Source organism: Bactrocera tryoni, chromosome 1, assembly GCF_016617805.1.
Source record: "Bactrocera tryoni isolate S06 chromosome 1, CSIRO_BtryS06_freeze2, whole genome shotgun sequence".
NCBI lineage: Eukaryota > Metazoa > Arthropoda > Insecta > Diptera > Tephritidae > Bactrocera > Bactrocera tryoni.
In genome coordinates this window covers 19,780,922-19,795,616 of record NC_052499.1, presented here as the reverse complement: position 1 = coordinate 19,795,616, position 14,695 = coordinate 19,780,922, and the positions used below count along the sequence as shown (strand labels likewise).

General features: G+C 38.7%; 1 protein-coding gene across 1 annotated transcript in view; it reads right to left on the bottom strand.

Annotated features, from left to right (window-relative positions):
• LOC120766980 (alpha-2B adrenergic receptor) overlaps window positions 1-4,377 on the bottom strand; it is a 178,844-nt gene extending 174,467 nt beyond the window's left edge. The window contains exon 1 of the mRNA XM_040092776.1: window positions 4,027-4,377. Within this exon, the coding sequence (XP_039948710.1) occupies window positions 4,027-4,330 (304 nt within the window). The 5' untranslated portion in view covers window positions 4,331-4,377. The remainder of the gene's footprint in view (window positions 1-4,026) is intronic.
• Between the last annotated feature and the right edge of the window lie 10,318 nt (window positions 4,378-14,695).

Here is a 14,695-nt window from a genome sequence, read left to right as displayed (position 1 = left end):
TGCTGCTCAAAATCGGTGTTTGAAAAAGTATGGTCTAAATATGGTAAATCGCGGGCCAAAAGAGTTTTGAGAGAATCCAATAAGTTAGTAATTACAGTCACAGTCAGTAAGCAAAACGTTTCACTACTTCTTCGTGTATCAAACTTGTGCACAAAACAGTGTTCAGGAAATAATCTTATCGAGGAATCTCGAAGCATTCCTGCACCAGCGATATTCTCCAATAACTCAATACTGATTTAAATATTACAAATTGTGGCTTCGGCTGCTCTTCAACGGAAAATTTCAAGCTATCGAAGACAACTTAGGCGTCTTAATCCTAACGAAAGTCAAACTACAATGAATGAGGCACTACTTGCTGAAAATTAAGCGCGATAATTAACATTATTGGTCAGAGTGGTCCTGAAAAAGTACAAAAGTCATTCGGTATCAGAGGTATCGGTGTCTCCTACTGCTGCTGACACATTATCAACACAGAAAATTAATCTCACTAATGAATGTTTCAATAAAAAACGATTTAATTTATAATTAATTCAGTAATTGCTTTCAATGTGCCGTTAATTTTCCTTTTAAATATACTTATTTTCAAAACCCCGCAGGTTTACCAATGCCACTGACCACTTTTAATGCCAATGCTTAATTAAATAACGGTTATAATTTATGAAAACACATTATTACTATGTATGTTGGCGTGCAAACCGTTAATCCCGTCTGAAATTCTGTTGAACCTAATATTTACTTTACCATTTGTCTCTCTCTCTCGCTCTCATTTTCCATTTGGCATTTATTGACCTTAAGTCCGGCACTCTGGTCACGTTGCAACATGTTAACAAGGGTTTTGTGGTAGCGGGGATTTGGTAGCTGCTATGTCCTGCCGCGCAGATAATTAAAATAACGCCATTTGCGGTTTACGAAAATTTTTTTTTGCATGCAAATCCGGATGATGATATTTAATTGAAAATACAAGGTGCTTATTGAAAGTATGTCAAATTAAAAATAAACCTTCATTTTCTCTTCATAAGGTAGTCATATTCAGGGTTGCACATTTTTTAAATAAAAAATTTTGAAAATTTAGTTTCCAAAATTTTAAATTTAAAATTTAATTCAAAAAATTTTTTTATTCATAAACATGTATTTTTTTTAATATTTAACCATAAATGTGTTAATAATTTTTTTCAATTTGGTCATATGGTAATCATATCCAAGGTTGCAAATTTTTTAAATAAAAATTTTGAAAATTGAATTTCAAAAATTGAAAATTTAGTTAAAATTTTTTTTTTTAATTTTTATTCAAAAATTTGTTAATATTTTTTTTTCCAATTTGGTTATACGAGTATAATAGCCAGATTCAGAGTTGCTACTTTTTTAAATAAAAGCTTTTGAAAATTTAATTCAAAAACTTTTGTTTTTTTTGTAACTATTAGTCATAAATTTGATAAGAATACTTTATTTCCAAACTGAGTATCCTTTCTGGTATTTGAAATAAGAATTTTGAAAATTATTTTTAACTATTTAGACGACTTGTTGCAACCCTGGTAATGTGAAATTGCTTGACGATAAATATTTTTTCTCTATACATTGAGTTGTTCCTATAGGTTACCGATTTTAACTCGTTTGCATATATTCGTACATATGTACATATATCAATCACCAACTCGTCAATAGGAGTGAAACGAACATACAAGCCAGTACAACCAAATAATGTCAAATTGCTAAGCAAAGATGTTGCCTTGCCCACAACATTCAGTTTATCAAAAAATTATAATATATCGGGTATGACAGTAAACAATCAGTTTTAAAAAGTGGGCGTGGACTCGCTTCTTTAATGGTAGTTACAACGCGTACTTTTAGATGATCTACACTACTCGAGGGGGAACAAGCCATGTGTAGAAGTTCACGCAAGTGAGGAAAGTTCTCTGAATGCCATTAACTTGGGAGTGGCCAGAAACGATTCTTTTGCATATGGCTCAGGCAGCTCAGTGGTCTTAGACTAAGTATTCCAAAATGTTTGAAGTCGTGCTAAAGAGAGAAGGCGAAACATTGTCTCTCCAGGGTTGTGTGCTGGGTTTGGAACCCTTCACGTAAAAAACCTTACAAATAAAAAGGAAGCAACAGCCTCGAGTAAGTGACCCCCTTTTTGGTGACGACCCCTGCAAACGTACTAAGAATAATGACTTGAGGGCATGCATTTAGAATGTCCGGTCCTTAAGTTGCCCAGCTGGTTAATGTCCTCATTAAAGTAAAGGCTGACATCACTGCTGTCAAATAAATGCGATGGACGGGACAAGCACTGAGGCGAGTAGGTCCTTGTGGCATTTACCCAGTCCTGTCATTCAGTACGGTGGATGAATGTCTAGCCACAATCCGCATCAAAGCGAAAAACTTCAATATATCGCTGATTTGCGCTCACGCCTCGACAGAAGAGAAGGATGATGTGACCAAAGATTGCTTCTATGGGTGCTTGGAACACCTATGAGAGCTGCTCCCACCACGATGTCAAAATCGTGTTTGGCGACTTCAATGCCAGAGTTGGCTTTGGCACAACAGTCGGTAAATTCAGCCACCATGAGAAAACATCCTTACATGGGTTGAGGTTGATCGACTTGCCGGAGCCAGAAATATGGTTATCTGCAATACTAGATTTCAGCATAGGAAATTTTACCAAACTACCTGGCTATCTCTGAATCGAAAAGCGACCAACCAGATCTATCATGTTGTGATAGACGGAAGATATGTCGCCAGTGTTTTAGACGTGCGTACGCTCCGAAGTCCTAACATCGAATCGGAGCACTATCTTGCTGCAGCCAAGCTACGCACCCGCCTCTGTGCAGAAAAACACGCACGTCAACAAACACAAGGTAGGTTCGACGTCGAGAAGCTGCAATCAGAACAGACAGCGGAACGATTTTCTACTCGACTCGCACTCCTGCTCCCTGAGAGCACTCATCAGCAATTCCGTAAAATAACCGTCGAGAGAAAGGTTCTGCGGAAGATCATTACTACGACGAATATCGCATTCGATGGAATGATGAGCTTTATGAGATATCCGGCGATATTGACATTGTTCAGTGAATTAAAAGACAGCAGCTACGCTGGCTAGGTCATGTCGTCTGAATGGATGCACACTCCAGCTCTTAAAGTATTCGACGCTGCACCCACCGGGGGAAGCAGAGGAAGAGGAAGACCTCCATTCCATTTGAAAGACCAGGTGGGGAAGGACTTAGCTTCGCTTGGAATCTACAATTGGCGCAACTTTGCGAAAAGAAGAAACGACTGGCGCGCTGCAGTTAACTCAGCTATAACCGCGTAAGCGGTTTTTACGCCAGTAAAGAAGAATAATGTTGGTCAACCTGTGAGATATATTACTTTTGGCTTACTTTATACAGCACATTTCGTTTAATAAGTTCTCAAAGAATTTGCTGGCACACCCTGTAATTACAATAATATTAAACGCGTCCGACAGGTCGTATACGCAACATAATACTTTGTCCAGTTTATATAGACTTAAAAGTGTCCCGACACATTAGCACTTTGTGAGTTAATAATTATTCCAAAAAACATATAAAAACATAACTATCATGAATAATATACACACACATACACACACACCCATACGAAGTTAGTGGCATTGAAGACCATGGAAAAGCAAGTGGAGAAACAGCATTTCTTTACAATATATAGTATGTACCGCTAGTATATATGTACATATATTGTATAATTACTATTTTTATTAAACTTTCATTTAGGGTTGCCAAATAGGCCAAAAATTAGATATTTTAAAATTTGCAAAAAAATTATTTTTCAGCGACTATATTTCGGTATAGATGTATGCAAATCAGAGTTACCAACTATTATATGACTGTTAAGGCAAATTTGGATGATTTTAAAATGAGATTTTTTTTTTTAATTTAAATTTTTTTACTAAAAAAAGCGATTTTAATTTGAAAGAGAAAATTTCCAAATATTTAAAGTAAATATTTTTTTAGATAAAAACCGTTGTTATAAGTTACATTTTCATTGCCCACTCACCCTTCACCAGCGTCAGTATGCCGAGTGGCATCACCAGCACCGCCACCATAAGATCAGTGATCGCTAGCGACATGAGAAAATAATTGGTCACATTCTGCAAGCGGCGCTCCAAATAGATCGCCAAACAGACGAGAATATTGCCGGCGGCGGTGGCGAAGACCAAAACCAGCGCCAACAAACCCCAATAGTTGTCCTCGTGCTTTTCATACGGATCAAAGGGATGGTCATCGAAGTCCGTCGCCAACGTTGTGACGTCTTGCAGCGAAGTGATCGTACGCAGGAGTATACCATTCGCGGAAGCCATTACGAATTCTGTGGTATTAAATGTGACATTATTGTTGTTGCTGTCGGTGCTCCACAACACCGCAAAGCCAGACGACTCATACAACTCCTCGCCACTGCCGTCGTCATTGAATATATTACTGCCCCACAACTGCTCGGAGCTGGCGCTGTCGAACGTCGCTACGGCCGCGGCTGCGGACGATGTTGACGGGAGCGCCGCCGCCGCCTTAGCAGCATCAGCTGACGCCAAGCGCTGTATGGCCACATGCAACATGTTGCAGATACGCTTGTGTGTAAATGAATTTGTGCTTAAGAAATTAATAAGCAGTTTATAATTGCTGTTGTTGTTGTAATTATTTGTTGCAGCATTTTATGCGCCTGCTGTTCGCTGCAACCTTGAGCGCAATAAATCACTTGCACTTGCACTTGCGCTATGAAATACTTAACACTTACGCGTTGTTGCTATTTGTTGCATGCAACAACAATGTTGCAGCGTCTCGTGCGTCTGCTTATTTTGTCGCGTTTCTGCTTTCTGTCGTGTTTTACAGTTTGGCGCAAATGAGTTTCCTCTCGTTCGTATCTGGTGAGCGGATATTGCGCTGTGTAGACTCGCAGCTTCCGTAGTGTTGCACAGTTGCGCGTAGATTTTCTTGCCGTTATTTTGTTTTATTAATTAATCCTTTGTTATTGCGTTTATTTCTTATTTTTACTTTTGATTTCGCAATGGGAAATTAATGCTTTCGTCGTGACATTTCGCTCTGGCAAGGAAATTAGCAAACGTAATTGTTGCAACATTTTGTTGCAAGGTCTTGAAAGTGTCTTAATGCAATTGCACAAAAGTTTTTGCCCTTCTCACATTACAATTACTGAGTTTTCTATTTGATTCTCCGTTTTTTCTGCACGATTTGTCGGACTCTGTATTCAACTAGAAGCCACAATTTGAGCCGCACCTGTAAATGAAAATAATTGTTTGTTATTTGAGCATCAAAAGTTTCTAAAAAAATTTTAAGTTTTATTTCGGGTGCAACCATAGCATTCTCGAAATTTAAAACTATTAGAGCCCGTGTAGGCCTTTTAAATGGTATATGGAAGCCCGAAGAAATATTTTCCAAATCTTACCCATTTTTGATACTGTGTAGTTTCAATCATGTATCTCTTTGATTGACCGATATTTACGTTAGAAATCTGTCGTAAACACAGAGGTCTCCATATACGAGAAGTGCGCGTTTGTAAACTTATAGTCAGATCACGATAAATATTAAACGTGAGACGCTATTTACACAAAATTTTGTTTCGATAACATCGTAATTTTTCCAAAAGCCTTTTTTGATGATTTTTCGTGTCAAACTGTCATGTTATTTTTGTTCTGTATTGTTTAACAATTCATCATGAAAAGACATACGCCTAAACAACTTTTATAAGTCGTTCAACTTTATTACGAAAATTCACGTCCCGTAATGTATGTGTTTCGCGCGCTTCGCTCAACTTATGATCAACATAATCAGTCTACTGAGCGTACTATTCGCAACACCATCAACCATCGTGAGACCCAGTAATCATTAGTAGTAAATATTCGACCGAATAGACGACGTCCAGCCGTAGCTGAGGATGTACACGAAGACCGTGAAGAGCCGATTCAGTGCCGTTCGCAACAACTTGAACTGACGTATGGAACCACTTGACGCATTTTACGCCGAGATTTTAAATAAATAAATCCCAAGTGACATTACTTTGCCCTATGAGTTCTTGAAAAGTTCCAAGAAGATCCGATGTTTTCGAGCCAAATTTGTTTAGCGATAAGACACATTTCTGGCTCAATGGGTATGTAAGTAAACAAAATTACGCATTTGGGACGAAGAGATTCAAAGTTGTCGTTTCATCCAGAAAAAACTTTGCTGTGGTGTCTGAGCCGGTGGAAACATCGCTCCATATTTTTTCAAAAATTATGCCACATAATCACGCCGGTTATTATGACTATTTGATGACTGAAATTGAAGCTTGTGATCTCAGCGACATTTGGTTTCAACAATACTGCGCCACTTCACACACATATCGCAGCAATCAATGGATTTATTGTGAGAACACTTCGGTGAGCTGATAACTTCGCGGTTTAGACCGGTCGATTAGCAACCAAAATATCACACCGTTAGAGTTTTTCCTGTAGATATAGGTTAACTCTAAAGTCCGCACAATCCCGCTTCGATTCAGGCTTTGGAGCAAAACATTACGCGTGTCGTTCACCAATTAAGAGTCGAATTACTTCAACGAGTCAATAAATATTGGACGCAAAGGATGGACCGTCTGAGACGTAGCCGCGACCAATATTTGAAAGAAGTCATCTTCAAAAAAAAATCTAAAGAATGTCCTTTCGAATGATAATAAACATTCCCTATAAGTTTGAAGTACCTGTGTTTTTTCTCCAAAAAAGTAAGGAACCTCGAAAAGGATCACTCTTTATTAGGCCGATTCGTCCCGCTTAAATCACGTATGTAGCCTCTTGTATTTCGGAAATCGGCAACTCACAAGTTTATCGTAACGTTTGACATTTTTTTACATGTTTAATGTTTTCACATATGAGCGCTATATCATTTGTTCACAGTCACTTAGAATATTCATCTCTGCCAAAAAATGGAATTGAATCGCGACCATTTTTGGGCGATTTTTTTTACAACTTTCGAACACGGATCACACTAGCTCTATCACATCGACTAAAGCAACTGCAGTCTTGAGCACACAGAACATTGATCTGATGAGTCATCCACCGTATAGTGCTGACTTGGCACCAAATAACATCTTCTTATTCCCTTACGTAAATAATAAACTGAGAAGTCAACGTTTTTCGGCAACTAAGGAGGCGGTTGATGGGTTTAGAAGGTCTAATTTGGGAATAACTTAATCTGAGCCAAAGTGCTTGGACAACTAGTTTAAACGTTGAAAATTGATAGATGTTAATGGGGAATATTTGTATTATTTTTAAGCCTAGAGATCAAGTGCAGAGTATCTCTTGCACCTCTCAACAGTTGCTACTTGGTGATCAGTAAGTAATTGAAAAACGGATCTCTCTCTCTCCACAAAAAAATATTATGCTCTATGAAGTATCTCATTATTTCAGTCTTACCAAGTATATGGCGCAGAAACCTGAACATGAACATCCGAAAGAACTGTTCTTCGCAAGATCTTTGAAGTCAATATCGATGAAGATTGAATCACGAAGTGTATGAGCTGTACGGCGACCTGGATATAGTTAAGTAGGCATGACTCAAGACCCATGGATGGACAACAGAAGCAAGGGCGCTCACGTATCCAATGGAAAAACCAAATATATGGCGACCGGTCTACACTTGGGACGTACAACTTTCGTGACCTCGCAAAGGAAAGTGGCAACTGACGAAGCTTCGTGTTCTCGTCCCAGGCCGACCCACAGTTGTAGTGTCACACAAAAAGAAGAATGTTTGGTTTGGTTTTCTTGTCCCAAAATATAAAAGGCAAGGCTCCTCTCAACTTTCTCATGGAACCAAGGAACACGTCTATCCAATTTTCTCATGTTATATGAACATATTTATTCAATTGAAAAATTGGGTTCGTGATTACCTTCAAGCATTGCTATATGACTATATTCCATTACAGAAGTACCTTGAATAACTTTTCAGAACGTATTTGAAGCTAGTTCAGTTCTGTCAATTCACTCGCTTATCCTCTGCGAGAACTACTTTGCCTAAGCAAACTTGCAAAAGAGGCAACACTCTCTAGAAGCAACTTGTTATTGATCCTTCGTATCAGATTACGGTGATTTGGCAATATAAGACCGTACTATGATGCCTGTGAACTCTATAGCCAAGATCAGCCTCAACGCTTAATATAATCTAATCTAACATAGTGCAGAAGCTTTGAAAAGTGTAAAAACCGTAAAGAAATAATTTTAGATTTTCACTCTTTTAAGTTTCTAGTTATTGTCGCCTTTCCTTTGAACTACGGACCATGAAATGCCTTTCGGCTGGCTTTAGGAGATCATTACACACTCCTATGAAACTGCTCAATAATCCTGGCTAGCAGAAACACTAATTCTTTCACCTTCACCTCCCACAATCCAACGTCTCAACGTCCTTTTCCGTTCTCGTGAATAACACTTTGTCGTGGACGCTCTACCAAACACCTGTCCGAGCTTTAAGCATGCCATTAATATTGTTATCATATCTACTATAAATATGTTAGTCATACTTAAGTATATGTACATTTTATATTTATAATGTGCCAGCTAGTTGGCAAAGTTTCTAACACCAATTTGTCAAAACTTATGTAATACGAGCGCTGCCAGCTGCACCACTACAGCAACTGCACTGAGCCAACCGTTCACTGCTGCAGGCTGACACCAAAGACCTGAGCGACTTGCTCACATGTCCCAGTGACCATTTATCAAAAACCAGGAGCCATTGCGGAACGTACGACGGACGATTATGGCAACAAAAGGAGAAGTGCAGAAGCGTCGAAGAGGAAGCAACTGGGAACAAGTGAGATAAACAAACTTGCAAGTGGCGCTATGACATGTTAGCATCAACGAAAAACAACAGCAATAACAGTCACGTTGCTGCCTTCTACGCAAAGTCGACAACTTGGGGTTACGGCTAACGGTACTCGTATCAACTTTGGTGCAAATTCGAAAGCGTTTACCGAATTGGCCAAATGACTAAATGACATCAGGGACGAGTGGCGCCTCAAAACGTTTGGCCAAAAACAAGTCAGTTGAACGAACGAACGCACGCCCGCACGCACACTGCCATAAATAAGAAATTTAACATTAAACCGTTTACATACTCATATACGACATAATGACTCTGCTGGGAGTAATATGACTAATGACATTCCACTTTAGCTTCATTTGCTATGTGCCATTGCTGGACGTTGCTCATTCGATTTGGCTTTTTCGGTTTTGCGCTTTGCAGCAGTCACTGAGCTTTAACTGGATTTGCTGTTTATTTCGGTGGAAAATTTCTTTTCTGGGAAATCTACATGCCACACGAGTGCCTGTGTTTCGAGCAGCGACAGGCAAAATGGCAGCCATTGTGGGTTCGAGGGATAGAGATAAGCCAAAACTACATTCAGCTTTAGAACTGCATATACATACACCCACCGACCCATCGATACATATGTATATAAGTGTTGTGTGTATGTACATTTCCATTTGGGTGAAGATGAAGAAGGCAATTATACACCTGGCTGACCAATTATGAGGTGACTATGAGTTAATGAAAAAGCAATTGGAGCAGGTAGAAATGAGGATTTGTGTACGCGATATGGCGAAATCTTCTTCAATCATTTCTAGTACAAATCGTACATACGTTGTTATGAGGGTGGGTATAAAGAGAATCTCCAGCATAAATGAATGATGAAATATCTGTGGCTTCTTGGAAATTGCTACACTACATACCAAATAACAAGTCTAATAAGCTTAAGATTTCCCCGAACTTCGAACTTCTTCGGCTCATAACCACAAAATGGTAATCGATAAAATCGTCCGAAACAGCATGTGCTTTGGTCTACATATTACTTCCATTTCGCATAAAATTACTAAGAATTGTGGAGATTTGTATGCCGATGAGGTTCAAATGGCTGAGTAGGAGGTATTACGGAATCACTTTATTTCATATACAGGAATATCGACAAAGGGAAAATCGGTTGGTTTCAACTGTTTATGGCAACTTCAGATACTGCGTCGGAGATGAAATAACAAAAGAGCGGTTTCAATTCAGTTTTATTGATAAAATATTTATAGAACTTGAGTTATAAATATTGCCGGTTCAGTTGAACCTTTTCGCGATCATATCACCTTTACATTTGGTATTGAGTTTACGGAAACAAAAGTTTATGGAAATCACAGCATTGATTGTACAGACCCAATAAATATACTAAGCCGCCTTAGTTAAGATCGACTTGTTTAATTGGATCTTCGACAATCATAGACATAAACGAACTCCCATGGGCTTAACTGAGATTTAACTTAATAATTTGGTGCATTTTGGTTATGGGTAATACATATATCTTAAATGTATATTCTAAGTGTTTTGAGACAACCTCTCTAGTACAGGATGAATCACAGTTTTCATAATTGCTGTAGATTGCACTTGAGAAAATTAATCCTAGGACACATATCCATTTCGAGTTTCCCTCTTTTTCTTTACAAAAAACACAGAACCTTCAAATTTAATAGGGAATGTCGATTATCATTCGAAATAACATACATTGGCATTTATTTCTTGAAGAATATTTTTTTAAATTGTTGACCGCGGCTGCGTTTCAGACGGTACGAATGACAAGCGTAATGTTTTGCACGTACTTTAGACTTTATAAATCTCCACAGGAAAAAGTCATACGGTGTGTTATCATGGCGCGATACCGATCTCCATTGACACTTACGTTCTCTCCGGCATCAGTTTTGATGAATTATGGACCAATGATTCTATCGGTTTCACACCAAACCGTGTTTTTTATGGATGAAATGGTAACTCTTGAATCTCTTTAGATTGCTCTTCGTCCCAAATGCGGCAATTTTACTTGTTTTCATACCGATTGAGCCAAAAATAGGGCTCAGCGTTAAACAAAATTTGGTTCGAAAATGTCGGAAGGAACGATTTGAAAACGTTATTCAGGCGTTAGTCTGTTCATGATGAAATGCCAAACAATACTGAACAAAACTAACAAAGTAACATGACTGCTTGACACGACTCACGCATAATCTTTCAAAAAAAGGCTATTGAAAAAAGGACCCCAACTTGGATCACTCGTTATCATATATCATTTCGGAAAGACGCTGCTGATCGGATGTGAGGTAAGCTTCCCTGAAATAATGAAACTGCCCATGCGAGAGATCACTTCCTTCAGATAAGTACTTTTTCAATTGTTGCCACCAATTAATAAAAACTCCGGTTTTGATATAGCACTGACGGTTGTTATAAAAAGTGACAGGGTTGGTTAATTAGTTGAAAAGGAAGGCGTGTAAACAACAGAACACAGGCCGCACTTAGGCTATCATTAGGCACTTTGTGTTTTTGGGTGGTAACCAAGTTAAATCTTGTCCAGTAACTTAGTGAACCTGTTTATTGTCCACCCCAGTTGCCCAATGTCTCTTAAATTGGATTACTGAATGCCATGGAATATGTCCCTTCTCATATTGCTGAAGGCTGCATATTGGAAGCCGTAGAATCTGTCTCTTCTCATCCGGCTGAAGGCTGAACATTCGCATAGATAACATTCTAGCATCTCATCAACCTCCGCGCATGCTCTGCATTCTACTTTTTCCGTTTACTGAAGATGAGATTTTAGGGTCAGCTTAGTGGAATTGTGTCTCCGGTTGCTCCCGACCAGACCAGCTCGTCTGTCTTTACATTTCCTTCTATGCCCATATGACCGGGAACCCAGATGATATTAACCGAGTTACCTACTAAGACCGAGTTACCTACTAAGAGTCTAGTTATTACTTGCTTGCGTAACCTAAAACACTGAGACTTATATTGGCGCTACGGAAAGTCCTACTTACTGCTTGCCTATCTACTAGAAGGTTTATGTACTTGCTGGTTAGAGCAAGGGGCTACTTGGCATTATTTTCTATTGAAAGAATTATGAGAATGAAAGCTTTGTGTTTACTTTGTCATGGGATTTCTTTCACGTTCGCATTGACAATTTAGCTCGAATTCATTAACAAGGTCGAGTATGATATTATGCTCGTGGTGACGACGTGTCTGATTTCAATAGCCTAAAATCATGAGCAGGTTGATCGTAAGCTTTGACTTATTCTACATTTGTATATATATTTTGTACTCTCGCAATATATTTGGTTTTTTATAAATAGATTACAAAGTACTATATTTCGAATTCTTTTTGAGTTGCAGCCGTAGAGAATGGTGTCTCAGTATTGCACATTTAAACATTTATCTAGCGGTTAATATTGTTTATAGACCCATCAAAGTACTAGGAACTAATTGGGTTGAGTATACAATTACCAAATATAACACAATTCTGGAAGAATATGTGCTTGTTCAAGGAATATCCATTTTCGCAATCATAAGCCACATATTGGAAGAATTACTGTAGCTCGCCTGTTCAAAGGCCACCACAACCATATCAACGAATATTAATCGGTAGCTCTAACAGATGAAAGTATGTTAAATGGATTGCGTCAAGTTTTTTTTTTGATAACAAATGTTTTGTTGTTTTTCGACAACAACAAGTGGGTACGGAATAACATGTTTTCAGAAATATAAATATATCCAATGTATCATGGGTAACTGATTATGGTGTGAACTTTATAACCGAACACAGATGCTTATACTTATATACCAATGAGTTAACTCGGTCGTGTATATGTAAGTAAACACATGACTCATTTACCCCTTGAGTACTTGAAGTTCAAAAAGGCCGATTTTACGCCATCATCCGTTACCAACTCATATCAGTTAATAATATATTGATGGCTATGATAACAGTAATGATTGTGAGAGGGCAGCTTAATTGGTGACTGAGTGGGCAAATAACAAATGAGCGCTAAGTATATAGGTGACTTGTTGTATATAGATAAGGGTACTAATGCAAAGGTGGCGCCTTGAAGGTATATTAAATGAAAATCGAGTTAATTCGTGGTAGTCTGTTGTATTTGTAGTGCTAACATATTAAATTTGATAAGTAAAATTTCTGTTCGAAATCCTTCTATTTTTCTAAGGGGTCTATCAGTTTTATGTATCTATATGGAAGTTTTCTATAGGACTTGTTTCAAAGAAAGTACATCTGAAGAAGTACGGACGACTGAGCTTTCTGTTGTATGCAACCAAAACTTAGCGTCGATAGTGTGATCGTCGTTACTCGAGATAATGATTTTCATAGCAAGAAGATTTTTTGAAATGTGAAACTTATCGAATTCACTCTCAAATTTACAAAATTATAAAATTAAAATATCACAGTAAAACCTTCATCTGTCGCCTCATTTTCAACGGTGCCATGGGCCTGCTTGCTGGAGATTACGGGCGCAACGAAAACTTTGCCAACTAGAGTTCTGGAGTTTATCCTTATCATCCGGCCTTTACATATATATATATATATATATAAAGGATATATATAAGAAGGATAAACTCCAGAACTCTAGTTGGCAATTAGTTCCTAGTACTTTGATGGGTCTATAAACAATATTAACCGCTAGATAAATGTTTAAATTTGCAATACTGAGACACCATTCTCTACGGCTGCAGCTCAAAAATAATTCGAAATATAGTACTTTGTAATCTACAAAAAACCAAATATATTGCGAGAGTACAAAGAGCTTGACAAATTGGCCGAGAGGGGTAATGTTCGAAATTTCTACGATGGATCGACTAAGAGAAGGTTTCAGGACCGGAGCATACTCTTGTTGAACCTCCAGAGCTGATCTAGTGACAGATGCCCAGAACAGAGGGAACACTTCTACAGCCTGCTGATCGGTAGTGAAGGTATAACACCAGGAGATGGCGAACCCCATTCGCAAACTATGACGATGAACCTCGAAGCCCGACCACGAAGAATTTCGAATAGCAATTACCCTTCTGAATAACAACAAAGAAGCGGAGACTGATGAATTGTCGGCCGAGCTGTTCAAATACGGCGGGGAAGAACTGATAAGGAACATACATCAGCTTCTTTAAGAAATATGTCGGACAAAAGCATGCCCGACGAGGGGAATTCAAGTCTGCGACGCCCAATCCCTCCTAAACGTCGCATAAAAGGTTCTATCGAGCGTCCTGTGTGAAGGATTAAAGCTCACCGACAATAAACTGATTGGGCTTTTCCAGTGTGGCTTTAGACCTGGAAAATAAGTAACGAACCAGATATTAACCATGCGCCAAATCTTAGAAAAGACCCGTGCAAAGAGAATCTACACACACCACCACTTCGTCGATTTTAAAAGTGCTTTTTACAGCACAAAAAGGAGCTGCGATGTCTGAATATGGTATCCCCGCAAAACTAATACGGCTGTGTAATCTGACGTTGAGCAATACCAAAAGCTACGGCAGGATCGGGAAGGGGCGCTTCGAGCCATTCGATACCAAACGAGGTGTCAGGCATGGCGACCCTCTATCGTCCGACTTCTTCAAATTACTGCTTGAGAAAATAATTTGAGCTGCAGAGCTGAATAGAGAAGGTACAGTCTTCTATAAAAATATAAATCCGCTGGAGTAAGCCGAAGATATTGATATCATTGGCCCCAACAACCTATTGTTGTTTCTGCTGACGGGATAAGGAAGCGAATCATATTGCTCTTGTTCAGAACGACGACAAGACGAAATAGCTCCTGTCATCAAACAAACAGTCGGCACACTTCCTATTCGGTTCCAACATCACTGTCGACATACATAACATCGAAGTCGTT